Genomic DNA, 24064 nt, shown 5'->3' with positions numbered 1-24064 from the left:
TAACAAACTGCTGAATATTCCCAAAGTGACTGAACCATTTTCACCAGTAATACATGAGGCCTCCAGTTGCTCCCCTTTCTTGGCCAACACTTAGTATTGTGAATTTTTTTAATTATAGTTATTCTAGAGGATGTAGAGTAGTTCTGTTTGTGTTTTTAATTTGAATTTCCCTAATGACTAATGATGCCAAGCATTTTTTCATGTGCTTATTAACCTTTGTATATCTTTTCTTGTGAAGTATCCATTTGTATCTCTTGAACATTTTAAATGAGCTGTTTTTCTTATTATTGAATTTTCACAACTCTTTAAATATCCCAGCAAATATTTTCTTCCTATTTGTAGCTTGCCATTTGATTTAATTAACATTATTGTTTGAGGAACAAAGCTTTTAACCCTAATGATGTCTAATTTACTAACTTAAAAAATAATTTACACTTTATGTATCATAAAAATCTTTGTTGAACCCAAATTCACAAAGATCTTCTTCCATTTCCTTTTAGAATCTTTGGTTCTGTTTAACTCTTAAGGAAATGGCAACCCACTCCAGTATCCTTGCCTGGAAAATCTCATGGACAGAGGAGGCTGGTGGGCTGCAGTCCATAGACTCACAAAGAGTCGGGCACGACTGAGTGACTAACACTAACACTTATGATTCACTTAAAAATACTTTCTAAATGTATAGTATGAGGTAAGGATTAATTTGTTATTTCAGTATCTTCTATTTAAAAGACTACCCTTTCCCCATTGAATTACCTTAAGTGAAAGAAGTGAAGCCGCTCAGTCGTGTCCGACTCTTTGTGACCCTGTGGACTGTAGCCTACCAGGCTTCTCCGTCCATGGGATTCTCCAGGCAAGAATACTGGAGTGGGTTACCATTTCCTTTTCCACTGAATTACCTTAGTAACTGTCTGAATTCTATTTCATTTTCTACTGGCTGTTTTTTCTGACTTTGAGTCATACTATCCTATTTCTTTACATGACCAGTAATCTGATTAAAAACCATATATAGTATGCCATACACTATGCTGTTTTTGCCGTGTGCTCAGTCTCTTAGTAATGTCCGACTCTTTGCAACCCCATGGATTACAGCCTGCCAGGCTCCTCTGTCCATGAACTCTATTCTATTCTGCTCTTCTGAAATCTGATGGTTTCCTGTTGTAATATGCGATAAACTTGCCTGGACACAAATAGAAAAATCTGTAGACAGCTGAAATTTTTGCTCATTGGGTTTCTTTCTTTCTTTTGCCTGAATCTCTGGGGGAATATCTTTTGTGCCAGCATATCTTTGAGATCAGCCAATGATTTCAACAGAGATCAAACACAGACAACTCAAGCCAGTGAAATTTCTACCCTCTGCCACCCAACCTGTATATGGGTTAAAGAATTCATTCAATTTGCAGCAAATAAGTAAGCCTCCCCAGGCTTTCAAATTGCTTGTGCTTTCTAGGGCATCCTACGTGCACTAATTGTTTTTGCAGTCATCCATGAATGTGTGGAGAGTGTATAATCTCAGCCCTTCTATAGCTCTCTTGCCTCCAAAATCTCCCCCTTAAATTTTTAGCTGCGCTGCTATTTTCCCAACCAAATCAGTCACCTTCAGCCAGTAAACCTGTGGATTTTTAACATCTGCCCTGGGGGCATGGGAACATCTTCAGACAAGAAGCATCTTGCCCAAGGCTGTAGCCATTTTTAGTAAGTAAATATTTTCAAGTTCTTTGCCATCTTTGATCATTTTTAAATGTTATAGTTAATAATTTTTCCATATTCCAATATTTTTCCAAGTTTCCAATAATAAAACTATTAATAAAGCTTTTTAGTAGTATTTTTTGAAATGAGAATCACCCAACCAACTCAGGCAGGCATTCATTAATGTAAGTAGCGTCTTAACCATATTTTAAGTACTTATGACTATGTTATTAATATCTCACTTATTATTACATGAAATAAAGCAACTGTATCAAAAAATAGTCAACTGCTGCAGGAAAAAAAAATTCTCATTTGTGAACATTAAATTTCAGATCCAATTTCTACACAGTTGGTGGAAACAATATGGTATATAATTAAGATAGCCTTGGCCTCCTAACCCCATTAAAGTCTTCAAAATATATATTACCTTTCTGGAAAATTTTTAAATATAAAGTTTTTTTTAGACAGAAGGATAAATTCAATTTAGACCCACATTCTCTTGGAGGAAAAAAGCATTACTGAGTATAGAGTATCTCTCTTCCAATGCAGTGTTCATTTGAATGTTAAGAAAATTACCTTGAAGGCTGCTAAACAATGAAGACTCAGTAAGGCCATCACAACTGCCAGAAGGATGGTAGCTCCGTTCCGTATGTCCCATATGGTCTCTACCAGAGGAATACTGCCCACCTGCCAGTCATAGCACAGGGTAACAGGTGCAAGCAGAAGCCACACGTTGAAGGCCAAGAGGTAGGAATAAGTAAGGAATCTAAAAGAGAAGAAGAATCACTAAAACACAACTCGAGATCCATGACATTCTGAAAACATTCATTCACCATGTTTCTACTGAATAGCCTTTCTATGCTAAAAATGTTATAAAAAGACAAGGTAAATGGAAGGCCATTCATTCATTTAGTCATGAAGTTGACCATTCTGGAACATATCTAACAGCTGCTAGTCACTGTGGTAGCTGCTGGCCTTTCAATGATGAAGAAGACAGAGTTTCCATGACCTATTTTTTAAAATTATCATATAAATACATATATAACAACTGAGATAAATGGTATAAAAGAAAAGTTTGATGGAAGTTTTTGACATGAAATGCTGCCTCGTTGGGTACAATTCCCTGAGTAAGAGACATTTGAATTGTCTCTTTTTAATAATGCCCCAAATCCTGCACTAGATATGCAAATATTAACCATTTAAAATAGAGTGGTCCATTTTGAACCATCTCAAAAAAAAATATCTGTAGTAGGGAGATACAGTCTCTCACAAATCAAGGGGCTAACCTTCAAGAGGAGGGACATACAGTTGTCCCTGATAATAAGAATAGCCAGGTGGACCTCAGGAAGGAAAATAATGAATGGAGATATTACTCCTGTTTCCTGGCTGTGTCTAGGCAGTAAGGTAAAGCAGAAGGCATCCTAACTGACCCCCTTCCTTTCTGCACAGAGGAAATGGAATTTATTTAAGTTTGTTGTTCAGTCTACACAAATCATTAAGTAGTGTTCAAGACCCTTGAGAACGGCAGAACCCCAGCATACAGCAAACTCCATCCACGTCTCTGCACTAAGGGATGACTGAACCCTCGTATGGCTTCTAGCAGCAGAAGGCCACGTCCCCAGGATGACCCCAGCCCCTCTCTGGCATTAAAATGACAGCCTGAGAAAGACAGATCATCATTGCCTGGAGAATTTACTTCTTTTCTGGCCAAACCATGACAAAAGGCCCCCAATCTTCATTTCCTAGAGCATTTACTACAAAGCACTTATGACTAGGAACATGTATCTCCTAGAACTCACAAGTTGTTCTCAAGGACCCGGGAGTGTTGTTCCTTTAAAATGTCATCACCAGGAGCATGGGGCCTGGCTCCCAGTCTGCTGGAGGACAGAATCCTAACTGTGATAACTGTCAGCCAGTACACACAGCCTGAATGCACTTAGAAGATAAGTCCGTTGTAATGTTTTACTTCTCTGACTTAGCCAAGCACCAGTTTGCAAACCCCTTCCCCCCACCCTTCTCTCTTTAAAGTACTTAGTCACCTCTGCGCAAATCAGAATGGGGCTCAGCTCCTGTCCCATCAGGAATTACTGAGTAAAGTGTGCTCGTACTACTCTAACTCATGTCCAGCTGGGTTCATCTTTAACATTCTATATGGAACTAAACCAAAGACCTAGAAAAATCCCTTGTCCTTAAGGAAGGTAAAATCCAATAGTGAAACTAAGATATACAGAATTAAAGAGTCATGAGGGCACAGAATGTGAAGACGAGACCTCCCGCACCACCATGTCCTTTTAAAGGAAATCTTAGATGGGCCAAATCCAATGCTAAGAGTAAGTTCACCTTAAATTTTCAATTAAGTAGCTCTGGATTAAAATACCCTTCCCAGGCCTTCTCAACGTATCTCCTTTCCTTCCCTCCTCTTGTTCCAAGGTTGGCAGTGGAAAAACCATTAACAATGATCAGGAGAGGCTCGGTGATGAGGGTTATTCACTGCCTTCACTGTTAAACCCCAGCAGAGAAATGCATCAGATGTTTCAGTGGTGTTTCAAAACTCTCCTCTCTGTTTTTATTTAAAAAAAATATTAATGCACAGACAGTGCAGTATAAGGGACTTCCCTGATGGCTCAATGGTAAAGAACCCACTTGACAATGTGGGAGATGTGAGTTCAATCCCTGGGCTGGGAAGATCCCCTGGAGAAGGAAATGGCAACTCACTCCAGTATTCTTGCCTGGGAAATTCCATGGAGAGAGGAGCCTGGTGGGTTATAGTCCATGTGGTTTAACGAAATCCATGCTTTGTTATTTAACAAAAATAAAACCAAAAAAGTCACCGTATCCCTTTTAGGTTTGGGCCTATGAGAAGGCCAACTTCATAGAAAGATGATTGGGTCACTTAAGGCTTCTTTTCAAAGAGATTCTAAGCTGATGTTATTTACTTCTGAGCTCAGTAAAGCTTCTTAACGACTTGGCTTTAAAGAAGAATGTTCAGCCACCAAACTTAGCAGGAAAATTATGCAGATGTGTCACTCAGTTACATTCTGGCTCTTAATAAATTACTTTAATAAACAGTATCTCCTTCTTGATGTAATAGATCTAGGCAAAGATTATAAATGGCTGCTGAAATTATTAGATAAAAAGTTGATGGGGTATTTTATAATGGATGATCTGGTTATATCAGGTGCCAGGAACTTTTTATATAATTTTAAAATCACAGACAGGGAAACTAACATCTTGATGTGCTCCTGATGGATTATGCACATCACTATCTATAAGATGGTCTTGCCAAATACAAAAAAAAAAAAAAAATTAAACTTAAATCTAATCAAGCCCTGTGTTACTAGTTTATATCAAATACAGAAAACACCAGGACATGTTAAATAATACCACAAGGAAGCAACACACTAAATTCAGAGTGTTACAGAACAAATGATGGCAGTTTCTTCAACAAATACATTGCAGTGGCAAAGAAAAAATGGGAGAGGGCACAAATAAATCAAAAGACTTGAGACATATCAAACAAAATGCAGATTTTGTTTAACTGTGAATTCAAACAAACTGCTCTTAAAAATAACTGCTTATGAGACAGACAAAATTGAAATGCTGATTAGACATGCTAACAGGGAATCATTGTTACTTTGTAAGTGTGGTGACAGTACTGTAGTTCTGTTCTTTAAAGGTTCTTGTCTTTTAGAAATACACATAAAATATACACATTTAAAACAACATGATGACTGGGATTTGCTTCAGAATTATAGACTAAAACAAGGGGGAAGAACTGGGTGGGAATATGAGTGAAATAATATTAGACATGAACTATCATTGTTGAAACTGGATAATGGGTACGTGCAATGGCACCCCACTCCAGTACTCTTGCCTGGAAAATCTCATGGACGGAGGAGCCTGGTGGGCTGCCGTCCATGGGGTCACTAATAGTTGGACACAACTGAGCGACTTCACTTTGACTTTTCACTTTCATGCGTTGGAGAAGGAAATGGCAACCCACTCCAGTGTTCTTGCCTGGAAAATCCCAGGGACAGCAGGGCCTGGTGGGCTGCAGTCCATGGGGTTGCACAGGGTCGTACATGACTGAAGTGACTTAGCAGCAGCAGCAGCAGCAGGTTCTTTACACTATCTTCTCTCCTTTTGTACTTCATATTTTCATAATAAAAATGAATTTTACGTGGTGGTAAAGGTAACAGAATTGCCACAGGAATGGTTTCTTATCTTATATTTGGTTGCAGCTTGACTATGGAGTAGATGCAAATGCTATGTAGAAACTTTTAATATTCAGGCCACAATTTGACATTGCTCTGCAAGTTGTGTTCAGTCTCTTATATTTTCTAGATTTCCAATACCACTGCAACAGAGGATGAGATGGCTGGATGGCATCACTGACTCAATGGACATGAGTTTGAGTAAACTCTGGGAGTTTCCTATGAAGTGATCGGACTGGATGCCATGATCTTCGTTTTCTGAATGTTGAGCTTTTTAAGCCAACTTTTTCACTCTCCTCTTTCACTTTCATCAAGAGGCTTTTTAGTTCCTCTTCACTTTCTGCCATAACGGTAGTGTCATCTGCATATCTGAGGTTATTGATATTTCTCTCGGCAATCTTGATTCCAGCTTGTGCTTCTTCCAGTCCAGCATTTCTCATGATGTACTCGGCATATAAGTTAAATAAGCAGGGTGACAATATACAGCCTTGACGTACTCCTTTTCCTATTTGGAACCAGTCTGTTGTTTCATGTCCAGTTCTAACTGTTGCTTCCTGACCTGCATACAAACTTTTCAAGAGGCAGGTCAGGTGGTCCGGTATTCCCATCTCTTTCAGAATTTTCCACAGTTTATTGTGATCCACAGAGTCAAAGGCTTTGGCATAGTCAATAAAGCAAAAATAGATGTTTTTCTGGAACTCTCTTGCTTTTTCCATGATCCAGTGGATGTTGGCAATTTGATCTCTGGTTCCTCTGCCTTTTCTAAAACCAGCTTGAACATCTGGAAGTTCACGGTTCACATGTTGCTGAAGCCTGGCTTGCAGAATTTTGAGCATTACTTTACTAGAGTGTGAGATGAGTGCAATTGTGTGGTAGTTTGAGCGTTCTTTGGCATTGCCTTTCTTTGGGATTGGAATGAAAACTGACCTTTTCCAGTCCTGTGGCCACTGCTGAGTTTTCTAAATTTGTTGGCATATTGAGTGCAGCACTTTCACAGCATCATCTTTCAGGATTTGAAATAGCTCCACTGGAATTCCATCACCTCCACTAGCTTTGTTCGTAGCGATGCTTTCTAAGGCCCACTTGACTTCACATTCCAGGATGGCTGGCTTTAGGTGAGTGATCACACCATCATGATTATCCGGGTCATGAAGATCTTTTTTGTACAGTTCTTCTGTGTAGTCTTGCCATCTCTTCTTACTATCTTCTGCTTCTGTTAGGTCCAGACCATTTCTGTCCTTTATTGTGCCCTTCTTTGCATGAAATGCTCCCTTGGTATCTCTAATTTTCTTGAAGAGATCTCTAGTCTTGCCCATTCTGTTCTTTTACTCTATTTCTTTGCATTGATCACTGAAGAAGGCTTTCTTATCTCTTCTTGCTATTCTTTGGAATTCTGCATTCAAATGTTTATATCTTTCATTTTCTCCTTTGCTTTTTGCTTCTCTTCTTTTCACAGCTATTTGTAAGGCCTCCCCAGACAGCCATTTTACTTTTTTGCATTTCTTTTCCATGGGGATGGTCTTGATCCCTGTCTCCTGTACAATCTCACGGACCTCCATCCATAGTTCATCAGGCACTCTATCTATCAGATCTAGGCCCTTAAGTCTATTTCTCACTTCCACTGTATAATCATAAGGGATTTGATTTAGGTCATCCCTGAATGGTCTAGCGGTTTTCCCTACTTTCTTCCATTTAAGTCTGAATTTGGTAATAAGGAGTTCATGATCTGAGCCACAGTCAGCTCCTGGTCTTGTTTTTGTTGACTGTATAGAGCTTCTCCATCTTTGGCTGCAAAGAATATAATCGATCTGATTTTGGTGTTGACCATTTGGTGATGTCCATGTGTAGAGTCTTCTCTTGTGTTGTTGGAAGAGGGTGTTTGCTATGACCAGTGCATTTTCTTGGCAAAACTCTCTTAGTCTTTGCCCTGCTTCATTCTGCATTCCAAGGCCAAATTTGCCTGTTACTCCAGGTGTTTCTTGACTTCCTACTTTTGCATTCCAGTCCCCTATAATGAAAAGGACATCTTTTTTAGGTGTTAGTTCTAAAAGGTCTTGTAGGTCTTCATAGAACCGTTCAACTTCAGCTTCTTCAGCGTTACTCCTTGGGGCATAGACTTGGATTACGGTGATATTGAATGGTTTGCCTTGGAGACGAACAGAGATGATTCTGTCATTTTTGAGATTGCATCCAAGTACTGCATTTTGGACTCTTTTTTTGACCATCATGGCTACTCCATTTCTTCTGAGGGATTCCTGCCCACAGTAGTAGACATAACGGTCATCTGAGTTAAATTCACCCATTCCAGTCCATTTTAGTTCGCTGATTTCTAGAATGTCGACGTTCACTCTTGCCATCTCCTGTTTGACCACTTCCAATTTGCCTTGATTCATGGACCTGACGTTCCAGGTTTCTATGCAATATTGCTCTTTACAGCATCGGACCTTGCTTCTATCACCAGTCACATCCACAGCTGGGTATTGTTTTTGCTTTGGCTCCATCCCTTCATTCTTTCTGGAGTTATTTCTCCACTGATTTCCAGTAGCATATTGGGCACCTACTGACCTGGGGAGTTCCTCTTTCAGTATCCTATCATTTTGCCTTTTCATACTGTTCATGGGGTTCTCAAGGCAAGAATACTGAAGGGGTTTGCCATTCCCTTTTCAATATAGTTACTTATATAATTTTTAAATGCTCAATTTTGACTTTTTATATAGATCATAAAAAAAATAGGTTTAAAAATAAAAGCAAACCATGGAACTGAAAAAAACAAACTTCCCCTTCTTGTAATACTAGGAAGGTCAAATCCATTAACTTGACTCAAGACTATTAACTTAATCCTTCTTAATTTTTGTTAGGTATAGTTGTTAGGTATTTTGTTAGGTATGGTTTATAATAATATATTAGTTTCAAGTGTACATCACAGTGATTCTAAATTTTTGTATATTATACTCCATTTAAAGTTATTATAAAATATTGGCTTTAGTCCCTGTGCTATACAATGTATCCTTGCTGCTTATTTATTTTACACATAGTAGTTTGTACCTAATTTTCTACCCTCAAATTGCCCCTCCCCTTCCCTCTCCCTACTGGCAACCATTAGTTTGCTCTCTACGTTTGTGAGTTTGTTTCATTATACTCGATGTTTTACTTTATTTATTAGGTTTCACATATAAGTGATGACATTCAGTATTTGTTTTCCTTTGTCTGACATTTCACTAAGCATAGTACTCTCCAGGCCCATCTAATCTGTTGTGAAATGCAATTTTGTTCTTTTTTACGACTGAGTAATATTACAGTGTAGATATATGCATGGGTGTGTGCACGCTAAGTCACTTTAGTCCTGTCCAACTTTGCAACCCTATGGACTATAGCCCTCCAGGCTCTTCTGTCCATGGTGTTATCCAAGCAAGAATACTGGAGTGGGCAGCCTTGCCCTTTTCCAGGGGATCTTCTGACCCAGGGATAGATTTGAGTCTCTCATGTCTCCTGCTTTGGCAGGTGGGTTCTTTACCACTAGTGCCACGTGGGAAGCTCTGTATGCATATACCACAGCTTTTTTATTTTTATCTATTCACCTTTTGATGTACACATAGGTAGCATCCATATTTTGGCTATGGAAATAATATTTCTATGAACATAGGGGTGCATGTATCTTTTCAACTTAGTATTTTTGGTTTTTTTGTGATATATACACAGGAATGGGATTGACCTTCTTAATACTTAAACACTATCTCAAGAAACTCTGAGGCATCCACCTACCTTTTGTGCTATGAATTCAAATCAATGTTACCAGGAGACTCCTTAAATACTATTTGAAATCCTGAAACAGCACTGGAAAGTTTTTGCAAATTTAGGTATAAAGAAGTCACTTGGAATCATGCCAAAAGCTAATTACATTTTTGGAGGCTAGTTGTGCTGACTGTAATTAGAAACTGATGTATTTCTTTTTAGCTCATTGACTGTGAATTACATTTCAAACTAATCATCTTGCTTATTTCTGCTAAAATTTCAGAAATAAAACAATCTGTTTAGTATCTTTGCCTGCTGGGTTTTCTTTTTTGAAACAGGAACAAAAATAAAATGAATTATTTATCAATTTTCTGCCATGAATTTCACACACAAGAGGAAATTCACTAGAATATCTGGTCAACAAAATGCAATATACAGCACAAAAAGCTGGGAATTCAGCTTAAACAATTTAGTCATATATTTTAATTGATAAGCCAGGAATGAATGAAGAAGTTTCAGGATGAAATATATGAAAGGGAAGGTGAGGCCAGTGGGGACCTGGCATCAAACAGCACCTAATGGAATTAGTGCTCCTTAAATATAAATCTTCTTTTTTATTTAAAAAAAAAAAAAAAAAAGAGTGCTCCACCTGACCTGCCTCTTGAGAAACCTGTATGCAGGTCAGAAAGCAACAGTTAGAACTGGACATGGAACACCAGACTGGTTCCAAAAATGGAAAAGGAGTATGTCAAGGCTGTATATTGTCACCCTGCTTATTTAACGTATATGCAGAGTACATCATGAGAAACACTGGGCTGGAAGAACAAGCTGGAATCAAGATTGCCAGGAGAAATATCAATAACATCAGATATGCAGATGACATCACCCTTATGGCAGAAAGTGAAGAGGAACTAAAGAGCTTCTTGATGAAAGTGAAAGGGGAGAGTGAAAAAGTTGGCTAAAAGCTCAACATTTAGAAAATGAAGATCATTGCATCCAGTCCCATCACTTCGTGGGAAATAGATGGGGAAACAGTGGAAACAGTGTCAGACTTTCTTGTTCTGGGCTTCAAAATCACTGCAGATGGTGACTGCAGCTGTGAAATTAAAATATGCTTACTCCTTGGAGGGAAAGTTATGACCAACTTAGATAGCATATTGAAAAAGCAGAGACGTTATTTTGTCAACAAAGGTCCGTCTAGTCAAGGCTATGGTTTTTCCAGTAGTCATGTATGGATGTGAGAGTTGGACTATAAAGAAAGCTAAGCACAGAAGAATTGATGCTGTTGAAGTGTGGTGTTGGAGAAGACTCTTGAGAATCCCTTGAACTGCAAGGAGATCCAACCAGTCCATCCTAAAGGAAATCAGCCCTGGGTGTTCATTGGAAGGACTGATGCTGAAGCTGAAACTCCAATACTTTGTCCACCTGATGCGAAGAGCTGACTCATTGGAAAAGACCCTGATGCTGGGAAAGATTGAAGGCAGGAGGAGAAGGGGACGACAGAGAATGAGATGGTTGGATGGCATCACCAACTCGATGGACATGGGTTTGGGTGGACTCCGGGAGTTGGTGATGGACAGGGAGGCCTGGCGTGCTGCAGTTCATTGGGTCACAGAGTCGGACATGACTGAGTGACTGAACTGAACTGAACTGAACTGCAAAAAATACACATAGAATCTGTTCTTTGTCTTTAAAAAAACCTTTTGGCAAAGAAATATCATGAGCCTAACATATTTCCCTGTTCTAGTAAGATGCCTGTGATAGGTACATTTGAAAAAATCATACACTGCAAGCAGAAATGTACAGCACTTGCTTGTTTTATATAAAATGTTTCTGCTCAAAGGATCCTTTTTCTTTCATTTATGAAATCCTCCATCATTTCATAAATACAGGTCATTGGGTCCACTGTATAAACAGTGCATCTTCTCAGTTAAGGCACAGGCTAACACTGTCTAAATAGCTGAGGTGTAAACCACGGTACCTCCACAATGGAGTACCCCATCTTCCTCTGACTCTGCCTCTGCCCTCCAGATTTTGGTGATCTGTCCTACCCCTCCCCAGACTGTCCTTTTCATCTTCATAATTCCTCTGTTCCACTGATGCTTCAGAAGGGTCTCCACAGTTTCACTCTGGAGAAATAACGACAGGCCTTTGTAGGCCAAACCTGCTTATTACCATCATTAGCATCTTTTCCTGCTTATAACCTTCTCCAGGATGAGCCAAAGAAAGCCATTTCCTGAACTAAGTTCTCAATGAATAGGAGACCCTAAAGCGAATTCAATAAATGTTGAATAATTACTCTGGGCATTTTTAGCAGTACTGAAGGGTAATCAGAGCTAGCCCCTGTCCTCCACATGGACAGCATCATTGGTGAGAAGACATGTACACATTACATGGTTGGGAAATAGTGAAATACAGACACCAAATTTCCATGGAGCTCTAAGACATGTAATGAAAAACAGGATTAAGGAATGCCCTCCTATAATCTATGCAGAACTTAAATAGGTGGACAGACAGCAGACAGAGAATCCATGCAGGACCACAAATAAAAATGGTTTCAAATTGTAAATGAATATGACTTTCTGAGGACAGTTAAAAATATGGGTTAGCTAGAAAGTGTTACAGTACTCTTGCTTGGGAAATCCCATGGGTAGAGGAGCCTGGTAGGCTGCAGTCCATGGGGTCGCAAAGAGTCAGACACAACTGAGCGACTTCACTTTCACTTTCCACTTTCATGCATTGGAGAAGGAAATGGCAACCCACTCCAGTGTTCTTGCCTGGAGAATTCCAGGGACAGGGGAGTCTAGTGGGCTACTGTCCAGGGGATCTTCCCAACCCAGGGATCGAAACCAGGTCTCCTGCATTGCAGGCAGATTCTTTCCCATCTGAGCCATCAAGGAAGCCCATGAGTAAACTAGAGTATAGGATTAAAATGAGTAATATAAAAATGATAAACTGCCTCTGCTAAAATGAAAAATATTATGAAAAATACTTATGTTGAGTGTTGGTGGGGATGCGGGAAAATTGGGACTTTGAAACACTACTGTGAATTGGTTAAACCACGTTGGAGAAGTTCAGGCAGTTTCATGAAAGTAAAATAAATGCCTACTTTAGGATCCAGCATTTCTACTCCTAAGATTATTCCAACAGTGATATACATATATTTTAAGCAAAAGACATTTACAACATTGTTCACAGCAGTACTATTATTATTTTTAAATTTTACTGAAGTATAGTTGATTTACATTTCAGGTGTACATCAAGCTGATTTGATGTATGTATATTTACACATACATATATTATGTGTATATATATTCTTTCTCAGATTCTTTCATGATGGTTTATGACAAGTATATGTAATTCTCTGTGCAATACAGTGGGTCTTGGTTGTTTATCTATTTTATATATAGTAGTGTGTATCTGTTAATCCCAAATTCCTAATTTATCCCTTCTTTCCTTTCCCCTTTGGTAACCATAAGTTTGTTTGCTATGTCTGTGCCTCTATTTCCATTTTATAATAAGTTCATTTGCATCATTTATTTTTTAGATTTTACACATAGTGGTATCATATGATACTTGTCCTTCTCTGTCTTACTTCACTTTAGTATGATAATCTCTAGGTCCATCCATCTTGTTGCAAATGGCATTATTTCATTCTTTTTTATGACTGAGTAATATCCCATGATGTGTGTGCATGTGTATATATTAACAGTTTCAAACTGATGTCCATCCACAATAAAATCAATACCTATATTGCTATAAATTCATTGAATGGAAATCCATCCAGCAATGACAATAAATGCAACAGGGATGAACATTATCATGGGTGATGTGGAACAAAAACAGATGACACAAAAGAAAAGAAAATCAAGGAAAACCATCTATAGATAAGGATGGGGTGACCAGAAGCATGTCCTGACCCCCAACACACAGGGCTGGGACAGAAAGTCACAAGGCAAGCCCAGCTGAATGACTGGAGTAGAAGCTTGTCTATGGCCCTCATCTCCTAGCTCCTTGGTGTCAACAGAGTAGAAAGCGCTAGACAATCCTTGTAAGAATCAAAAGATCAGAAATTAAGAATAAAACCAGACTTCTTAGGAACCAGAACCAAGTGGTTACAAGGTAGTCTCCTCTCTAGGCACCAGGCCTTCTTCTTGGCTGCCCTGCTTCTCTCAGTCTTTGCTCCAGCTCCTCCCTCTGCCCCTGGGCTCCTCATTCATGCTTCTCATAACTGAGGCTGGGTGTGGCCATCAGGGTTGCCCAGCTCTCATCCTCTTGCCTTCACGCATCTGTTACTTCAGTCTTTGTGGCCAATCGCCTTACTCTTAGGTTTCAAAGTCCTGAGACCGGCTCCTGATTGGGTCACCTCATCTCTTGGAATCAACTCTCACAGGTTGGCTGAACTTTAACTCCTGATCCTTCAGGTCCCGGTGAGGATGTCACTTCTCCTGATAAGTGTTCCCTGTCACTGACCCCTCCCAGGGCCAGGCTGGAGTCCCCTAGGTGAATGCCTGCAGCCTCAGGGCATACACATCTCCTGTAACTTCCTGTTAACATGCCTGACTTTCCACTGAAACAAAAGCTTCTCAGGGACAGAGCTGAGTCTTATTGATAGTTATCTCCCCAGCACCCAGCTCTTTAAAGAAATAGGTCTTAAGAAATTAGTCTGAGTAAAATAATGCCTAAAAATCTAAAAATATTTAAATTTGATTATTTTATTTTGACCTGAGGCAACTATATCTGCTAGGCTTCTAGATGTCCAGGCTTATAGCTAAAGGGCACAGACTGAAGATTCCACCCTCATGTGGGCCCCTTAGCATCTTGGGCAAAGCTGGATCCTGGGACACCATCCAGGAGTGAGAAGAATCTGAGTAAAGGCACTCACTCCCCTCACATGTCACATAGCATCATCATAAAACTAGGCTAGGATTACTTTTTCTTATTTTGCATTAAGGCAGAGGAACCAGAGATCAAATTGCCAATATCCAATGGATCATCGAAAAAGCAAGAGAGTTCCAGAAAAACATCTATTTCTGCTTTATTGACTATGCCAAAGCCTTTGACTGTGTGGATCGCAAGAAACTGTGGAAAATTCTGAAAGAGATGGGAATACCAGACCACCTGACCTGCCTCTTGAGAAATCTGTATGCAAGTCAGGAAGCAACAGTTAGAACTGGACATGGAACAACAGACTGCTTCCAAATAGGAAAAGGAGTATGTGAAGGCTGTATATTGTCACCCTGCTTATTTAACTTCTATGCAGAGTACATCATGAGAAACGCTGGACTGGAAGAAACACAAGCTGGAATCAAGATTGCCGGGAGAAATATCAATAACATCAGATATGCAGATGACACCACCCTTATGGCAGAAAGTGAAGAGGAACTAAAAAGTCTCTTGATGAAAGTGAAAGAGGAGAGCGAAAAAGTTGGCTTAAAGCTCAACATTCAGAAAACGAAGATCATGGCATCCGGTCCCATCACTTCATGGGAAATAGATGGGGAAACAGTAGAAATAGTGCCAGACTTTATTTTTGGGGGCCCCAAAATCACTACAGATGGTGAATGCAGCCATGAAATTAAAAGACGCTTACTCCTTGGAAGAAAAGTTATGACCAACCTAGATAGCATATTCAAAAGCAGAGACATTACTTTGCCGACTAAGGTCCGTCTAGTCAAGGCTATGGTTTTTCCTGTGGTCATGTATGGATGTGAGAGTTGGACTGTGAGGAAAGCTGAGCGCTGAAGAATTTATGCTTTTGAACTGTGGTGTTGGAGAAGACTCTTGAGAGTCCCTTGGACAGCAAGGAGATCCAACCAGTCCATTCTGAAGGAGATCAGCCTCGGGATTTCTTTGGAAGGAATGATGCTAAAGCTGAAGCTCCAGTACTTTGGCCACCTCATGCGAAGAGTTGACTCATTGGAAAAGACTCTGATGCTGGGAGGGATTGGGGGCAGGAGGAGAAGGGGACGACCGAGGATGAGATGGCTGGATGGCATCACGGACTCGATGGACATGAGTCTGAGTGAACTCCAGGAGCTGGTGATGGACAGGGAGGCCTGGCATGCTGCAATTCATGGGGTCGCAAAGAGTTGGACACGACTCAGCGACTGAACTGAACTGAACTGTGATAAATATAGTTCAGATGAGAACTCCTGTTACATGACAAACTATATAAAGTGAATCTGAAATGTCATAAGTCTCCCTGATCTTTTTAATGCACCATTAATACAATTATCTTATTAACAGAGACAGTCTCCTCAGAGTAGAAAACATCAATTTCAACATCCAAGGCTGTCAGTAACAATTTCTTACTCATTTATCTGCAAAAAATTAAGTAATTCCTTCTGCAAAATAAATACTGGCTTCATTTCTTATCTAGAGTCTGTTTCTCTCTATAAAGCATTTAACATCTTTATTTCAGACGCAACATACTTCTCATTGAGCACCGGTGTAAACAGCAGGTTAAACAACCTGAACATGAGCTGCTGATCTTACATCAGGTGCAGGTTCCATATTCCACACAGAATCCTGGTGGTCTACTAATGAACTAAATCCAATTACACTGAACATACTTTAAGCATGTACAGCATTTTCTAGTGCTTACATATAAGGATTATCTGATCCCAACTCATTCTCTATGAGGTGAGTGTTACCCTCATTCTTGCAGCAAGGGAAATAGCCAATGTTACACCTATTCAAACAATTGTCCAGTTCACTGCAGGAGACCCTTTGGAGACCCTGCATACTAGGCAGGGTTTTCTGGCCTAAGTACAATGCAGAAAACTGAATGGAAACATGATTGTCAAATACTGGCATTTCATGGAGAAACACCTGTCTGAGATTCTGACTTATTCCTTGGACAGTGCCACCTGGAAGAACCTGAGTTTGTATACCAAAAAACCCAAGCCATTAAATTTTAGTCGAAGCAGGGCTGACAAACTTAAACCAGCGTGCAGTCTTCTCTATAGCACAGCAAACAGATGCCTGAACTGATGGAAATGTTTGTCAAAGCATCACACAGCAAGAAACAGGATCCATAATTTAAAAGCTCGGCTTTGGCATTTTATTCATTATGAAAAGCAATTTTTGCTTTTATGTTCCATTGTTAGCAAAAAACAAAAGATTCATCTCTAATTTTTATCAGCTTCTAATGGATTTAATATTATAATATAAACACAATAAGTAAATGTAAAGGATTGTGTTTTTTCTTGAAGCAGGAAAGTGTCAACAAGTGATCCAGCATTTTCAACCCCACTGCCTAGTCCACAGGTAGAATTTCCCACTTCCACAGGCTCCCCTTCTCACTCCCTCCTCTTTCCTCTTCCTTGTTTCTCTCCCCTTCATTCCCAGGGTCCAAGACAAATTAGAGGAATTACTACTACACAGTGTCATTTCAGTTGGGGAAACTACACTCAGTGACTTTGATCATCTCTTTCGTCTCCAAGCTATTTTTCTAAGAACATAATACAAAATATATGATGGGACGACACCCAGCTTGTAGAGAGCTCTTTAGTTACAGAGGACACAGTTCATACCTGAAGATTTCAAGAGTAACACCTTACCCCACCACCACCACAAAGGTGCTGATCAAACACAGAATTATCTCACCCAATGTTATACCTATTCAAACAATTTCTGGAACCTGAAGCAGAAAGTCTTATTTTTAGCATACTTCCCAGGGTGATTCTGATATTCATTCTAGTTGAGCAACTATTGTTTTAAAAATCCGAATAACTTCAGTTGCATTTCATGTATGGAGACATGGCTAGTTGCTGAAGCAAGAACAGAGCAACGCCTTTTGCCTACCTCTCTTTAAGCGCACAGTTGTTTTGTTTTTAAAAATAACTTAAAATTTCACTTGTTCAGAGTTTATTATTAGTCTCCATGTTAGGGACTTAAAGGACTATAAACATTGTAAGGCATATGCACTAAGGCTGTAACTATCAAAACCTAAGGTTTCATGCCTGTTTGAAATTACCAACTAAAAATGGAGACAGAAAAAAAAAGCTTCTTTTGAAGGATAATATTGACTTCTATCTTAATTTCATTATTTCATATCTTAATGTCTTCCTACAAAATAATGCATGCTTTTTCTTGTGTAGCCAAGCTGCAGAAACAGATCTACCCACCTAAATGGATATATTTCACCTGCTTATCCAGAATCACATCTCATGAAAAAATCATGATGCCGATAGGAGGCCTTAAATTCACTGAAAAATCCAATTTTATCTGTTTCCTGGATTTGAAAGACAACTATTTTCAATATTAGAAAGGCCATAGTTCTTTGGTTAAGGATATACTGCTTTATGTTCTGTCTCCTTTGAATCAAGTAAAATAGAAAACCTGTTACTAGGCAGCAGGCAGGTGCCTTAATAGTGAAAACAACATTATCTCTTCTGCGGGCTGTAGTCCAATGCGGAAGCCTTACTTAACTCAGGCTTTTGTTTTTATTTTTAATCCAAGATTTACAAAAGTGTGCTAAGTCACAAAATTGAAAGTCAAAGCACCACATTTCTAAAGAGACACATATAAACATATGAGTAAATCCTGTGCTAAATGACAATTCTCTGACAGAACAAGCTGCTCAGAGACCTACTCCATCACTCCTCAAATGTGAGTCCACCATAACCACTGAAGCAGAATCTTCGGGTACCAGACCCGAGCACTGATGTTTCAACATGATTCACAAGTGTTTTTGAGATGCATGCAGGTTTGGCAAGCTGTCTGGAGTAAAATTATAAAGCCCAGGACAGTTGTAACCAGGGCATAAATTTGGGTGGTATTATAATTTACAAGAAGCGACATAAGCATCCATAGTCTTGGTCCTTAAAGGACTTCTTTTTCAGATGGCACTAAGTCAGTCTTGACACCAAAAGGCAGAGTGCAAAATCTCTACCACTCAGAATCAGCTGAGTAAAACAGATGTTGGCAGATTAGAGAAAAACAGCCAAATCAGAGGCAGAGAAAGGCTGCAGAGTAGGCTGTGTCTAACTCCACTCGCCAGCTTACCCGTCCTTTTAACAGCTAGGCCAAGAACCGCAGCGCTTGTTCTAGGCCAGTGCTATCCAATAGAAATATAATAAAGTGTGTATATTTTCAATGTTTTATTAGCTATGATAAAAAGAAGAAATTAACATGCCAAATTAATTTAATATTATATTTTGTTTCAAGAATATACTCAAAATATCATTTCAACATGTATATATTTAATGGGATATAGTCAATATAAAACTATTAATGAGATATTCTGCATCTCATCATTCTTACAGGATTTTGCCTTCAAAATCTTGTGCACATTTGATTTATACTTAAAGCATATCTCAATTCAGACTAGCTGGTGGCCTCACGTGGCTCTAGTAGTAGACACCACAGATCTACGTAATCACTCTGGCCCTCAGTCCCACCCTCCACCTCTCCCCACACATACTTGTTCTTGGTTTAATCTTTAATTTGGGACTTCTACTCTAAACTCACTTGCAATCCTGGGCTTTAGCCCCTTTCTGCATTCAAATACAATTTCAAAATTTTTTAATCTCAGGTGTCCCAAATCGCTAACCTGTTCCATTGTCTCTGTTCTGGTTCAAGGCTTTTGTCTCCATTCACTTCCTTCTACCTCTGGTGAAAACTTCTAGCTCTTGTTACAACAGAAATTCCACATGGGATGGGAGGCCAAAATTTTCTTAAACTTGCTTGTCAAGAGAAAGTTGGGCAATCAAAATACAATATTCTCCCTGTTCTTCAACTTATAACGATATTTTTCTTCTCAAGTCAAAAGCAGAAACATGTACAATTCAACGTCATGTCATTTAGCTGATCCACACAATCTCAACAGACTGACTGGAAAAGTCATTGATCAGTCACAGAATTCCTGACAGTTAATATGATCCCCAAACAGTCTGAATGCCTGGGATAAAATGAAAAGGAAAAAGATTAAGGGTTTGTTGGCAGCATATGGTAAATAACGATGATGCCTCCATTCTGTATGGATTTATCTTGTTGGTTGGATACACCCAAAAGTCAAAAATATAAAGCCAAATTCTAAATGACCTCTGAACTGCTGTTAACATAAACTGTATCATAAGCAAGGTGAAAAGACAGCCTTCAGAATGGGGGAAAATAATAGCAAATGAAGCAACTGACAAAGAATAATCTCAAAAATATACAAGCAACTCCTGCAACTCAATTCCAGAAAAATAAACGACCCAATCAAAAAATGGGCCAAAGAACTAAACAGACATTTCTTCACAGAAAACATAGAGATGGCTAACAAACATATGAAAAGATGCTCAACATCATTTATTATCAGTTCAGCTCAGTTCATTCGCTCAGTTGTGTCCGACTCTTTGTGACCCCATGAATTGCAGCACGCCAGGCCTCCCTGTCCATCACCATCTCCTGGAGTTCACCCAGACTCGTGTCCATCGAGTCAGTAATGCCATCCAGCCATCTCATCCTCGGTTGTCCCCTTCTTCTCCTGCCTCCAATTCCTCCCAGCATCAAAGTCTTTTCCAATGAGTCAACTCTTTGCATGAGGTGGACAAAGTACTGGAGTTTCAGCTTTAGCATCATTCCTTCCAAAGAAGAAATGCAAATCAAAACCACAATGAGGTACCGTTTCACGCCAGTCAGAATGGCTGCTATCCAAAAGTCTACAAGCAATAAATGCTGGAGAGGGTGTGGAGAAAAGGGAACCCTCTTACACTGCTGGTGGGAATGCAAACTAGTACAGCCACTATGGAGAACAGTGTGGAGATTCCTTAAAAAACTGCTAATAGAACTGCCATACAACCCAACAATCCCACTTCTGCACATACACACTGAGGAAACTAGAATCGAAAGAGACACGTGTATCCCAATGTTCATCGCAGAACTGCTTGTAATAGCCAGGACATGGAAGCAACCTAGATGTCCATCAGCAGATGAATGGATAAGAAAGCTGTGGTACATATACAAAATGGAGTATTACTCAGCCATTAAAAAGAATACATTTGAATCAGTTCTAAGGAGGTGGATGAAACTGGAGCCTATACAGAGTGAAGTAAGCCAGAAAGAAAAATACCAATACAGTATACTAATGCACATATATGAAATTTAGAAAGATGGTATGGCAGAGAGTGAAGAGGAACTAAAAAGCCTCTTGATGAAAGTGAAAGAGGAGAGTGAAAAAGTTGGCTTAAAGCTCAACATTCAGAAAAGGAAGATCATGGCATCCAGTCCCATCACTTCATGGGAAATAGATGGGGAAACAGTAGAAACAGTGTCAGACTTTATTTTTGGGGGGCTCCAAAATCACTGCAGATGGTGATTGCAGCCATGAAATTAAAAGACGCTTACTCCTTGGAAGAAAAGTTATGACCAACCTAGATAGCATATTCAAAAGCAGAGACATTACTTTGCAGACTAAGGTCCATCTAGCCAAGGCTATGGTTTTTCCAGTAGTCATGTATGGCTGTGAGAGTTGGACTGTGAAGAAGGCTGAGCACCAAAGAATTGATGCTTTTGAACTGTGGTATTGAAGAAGACTCTTGAGAGTCCCTTGGACTGCAAGGAGATCCAACCAGTCCATTCTGAAGGAGATCAACCCTGGGATTTCTTTGGAAGGAATGATGCTGAAGCTGAAACTCCAGTACTTTGGCCACCTCATGCGAAGAGTTGACTCATTGGAAAAGACTTTGATGCTGGGAGGGATTGGGGGCAGGAGAAGGGGACGACCGAGGATGAGATGGCTGGATGGCATCGCTGACTTGATGGACGCGAGTCTGGGTGAACTCCGGGAGATGGTGATGGACAGGGAGGCCTGGCGTGCTGCGATTCATGGGGTCGCAAACAGTCGGACACAACTGAGCGACTGAACTGAACTGAACTGAATGATAACCCTGTATGCAAGACAGCAAACGATCCACAGATGTATAGAACAGTCTTTTGGACTCTGTGGGAGAAAGAGAGGGTGGGATGATTTGGGAGAATGGCATTGAAACATGTATAATATCATATAAGAAATGAATCGCCAGTCTAGGTTCGATGCAGGATACAGGATGCTTGGGGCTGGTACACTGGGATGACCCAGAGGGATGGTATGGGGAGGGAGGTGGGAGGGGTGTTCAGGATGGGGAACACATGTACACCTGTGGTGGATTCATGTCAATGTATAGCAAAACCAATACAATGTTGTAAAGTAATTAGCCTCCACTTAAAATAAATAAATTTATATTATAAAAATAAATATAATATTAAAAACGTAATCCTGTACAAACACACAGTGAAGACTAAAAATTTACATAATGTATTAATTAGGGAATCAGACACTTAACAAAGCCAATTTATAAAAGAATTTGAGTTAGGCAAAAACCTTCTTAGATATAACAGCAAAAGCGTAAGGAACAACAACCAAAACATGGATAAATTGGATTTCATCAAAGTTAAAAATCTTTCATACTTCAAAGCTTTTTTTTGTATGTGTGTCTGCTTCAAAGTTAAAATCTTTTGTCATCAAGAAAGTGATACAACAACCCACAGAAAGGTAAAAAATGTTTATAAATCATATATAGAGACTATATAAATATCACTTTTAGAATACATAAAGACTATTATAACTCAATAACAAAAAGACAAATAACCCTATTAAAAACTGGTCAAAACATCTGAATAGACATTTCTCCAAAGAAGATATAGAATTAGCTAACATGCACATATAAAGGTTGTCTACGTCACTCTCACTAGGGAAATGCAAATCAAAACCACAATAAGATGCCATTTCATACCACTTGTAGGGCTATAATCAAATTAACAACAAAAAGAGTGTCAAAAGACAAGTGTTGAAGAGGATGTAGAGAAACCAGAATGCTCATATACTACTGGTAGAGACTGTTTTGGTAAACAGTATCACAGTACTTCAGAAAGTAAAATACAGTGTTAACATATATGATCTGGCAATTACATTCCTAGCTACATATGTAAGGGACATGAAAACTTATATTCAAACAAAAATTTGTGCATGAATGTTCATAGCAGCAGCATATGTAACAGCCAAAAAGAAGAAACAAACCAAATGTCCATCAACAGATGAATGAGCAAATAGAAAGAGATATATCCATGCAACGGCATACTACTGTGGAATTAAAAAAAAATACTTATCTATGTATGCTATAACATGATGAATCTTCAACACATTTTCCTAGGTAAAAGAAGTCTGTCATGAAGGATCACATTTCATATAATTTCACTGGTTCATGTCCAGAATAAGTAACTCTACAGAGATAATTCTATAGAGATAAAAATAGATCAGTGGTTGCCTAGGGTTGGGGGACTGGACTGAAATGGGAAGTGGCTGCTAATGGATATGAGGTTTCTTTCTGGGCAGATGCTTTAAATTTGATTGTGGTGATGGTTGCACTAAACTTTGTAAGTATACTGAGAATGACCAAACTGTACATTGGAGATAGATGAATTGTATGGCATATAAATGATATCTCAATAAAGCTATTATTAAATACAGATATAAATTGAGTTTATATAAGAAATACAGTCCTGAATATTCATTGGAAGAATATTGGAGCTGAAGCTCCAATACTTTGGCTACCTGATATGAAGAACTGATTCACTGGAAAAGACCCTGATGCTGGGAAAGATTGAAGGCAGGAGGAGAAGGGGACAACAGAGGATGAGATGGTTGGGTGGCATCACCAATTCAATGGACATGTTTTGAGCAAGCTCCAGGAGCTGGTGATGTACATGGAAGCCTAGTCTGCTGCAGTCCATGGGGTCACAGAGTCAGATACGACTGAGCAAACTGATCTGAACTGAGTCAGACTGAACTGAACTGAACTCCAGAAACATAAATATATATGTATCTATTAAAGTAAATTTCAGAAAGTTTTCACAGTTCATAAAAAAGTAAAAAGTAATGAGACTGACAAATTATATGCAAAGAATAAAACTAATATTTGAAATTTTATTTTCTACTAGAGAGAAAAGAAATAATCACACCTGTCAGATTTCTATACATAAAATTCTAAGTGAACAGGGTTGTAAAATACAGTGAATATAAGTAGCAAGTCAACCAAAGTTGGATTCCTCTAGGTTTGTTAGCCAATGCTCTGCATCACAGTGAATGCCACAGTCACGCTTTGCTTTTCCATGTCTTAGATACTTTTTCGTAACAAAGGTTTCCCAAGAGTATACCATGATTCTGAATCTCAGTTTTGTTAGGCAGAAAATGGCAGATATTTCCTCTTAGCTAATACATGGAAATAGATCATCTAAAAGAGAAGGAATCTCATAACTTAAGTCACAAAAAGTCATTTGAAAGAAAGCAAAAAACAAAGAGTTGACCAAGCAACCCTTAAAAGCTTTTAGGATACTTTAAAAACTATCTGTAATCATTAACTTCAACAATTATTAAGGGATGAGAAAACTAGTTTGAAAACTCT

The 24064-nt window shown here is 39.1% G+C and overlaps 1 protein-coding gene across 1 annotated transcript in view; it reads right to left on the bottom strand.

Moving 5' to 3' along the window:
- TMTC1 (transmembrane O-mannosyltransferase targeting cadherins 1) overlaps positions 1 to 24064 on the bottom strand; it is a 318256-nt gene that overhangs the window by 149068 nt on the left and 145124 nt on the right. Inside the window, exon 8 of the mRNA XM_052640320.1 lies at positions 2263 to 2452. Coding sequence (XP_052496280.1) covers positions 2263 to 2452 — 190 coding nt within the window. The remainder of the gene's footprint in view (positions 1 to 2262; positions 2453 to 24064) is intronic.

The sequence above is a fragment of the Budorcas taxicolor genome, chromosome 5, assembly GCF_023091745.1.
Source record: "Budorcas taxicolor isolate Tak-1 chromosome 5, Takin1.1, whole genome shotgun sequence".
NCBI classification, from domain to species: Eukaryota; Metazoa; Chordata; class Mammalia; order Artiodactyla; family Bovidae; genus Budorcas; species Budorcas taxicolor.
This window is presented reverse-complemented; position numbering and strand designations above follow the sequence as displayed.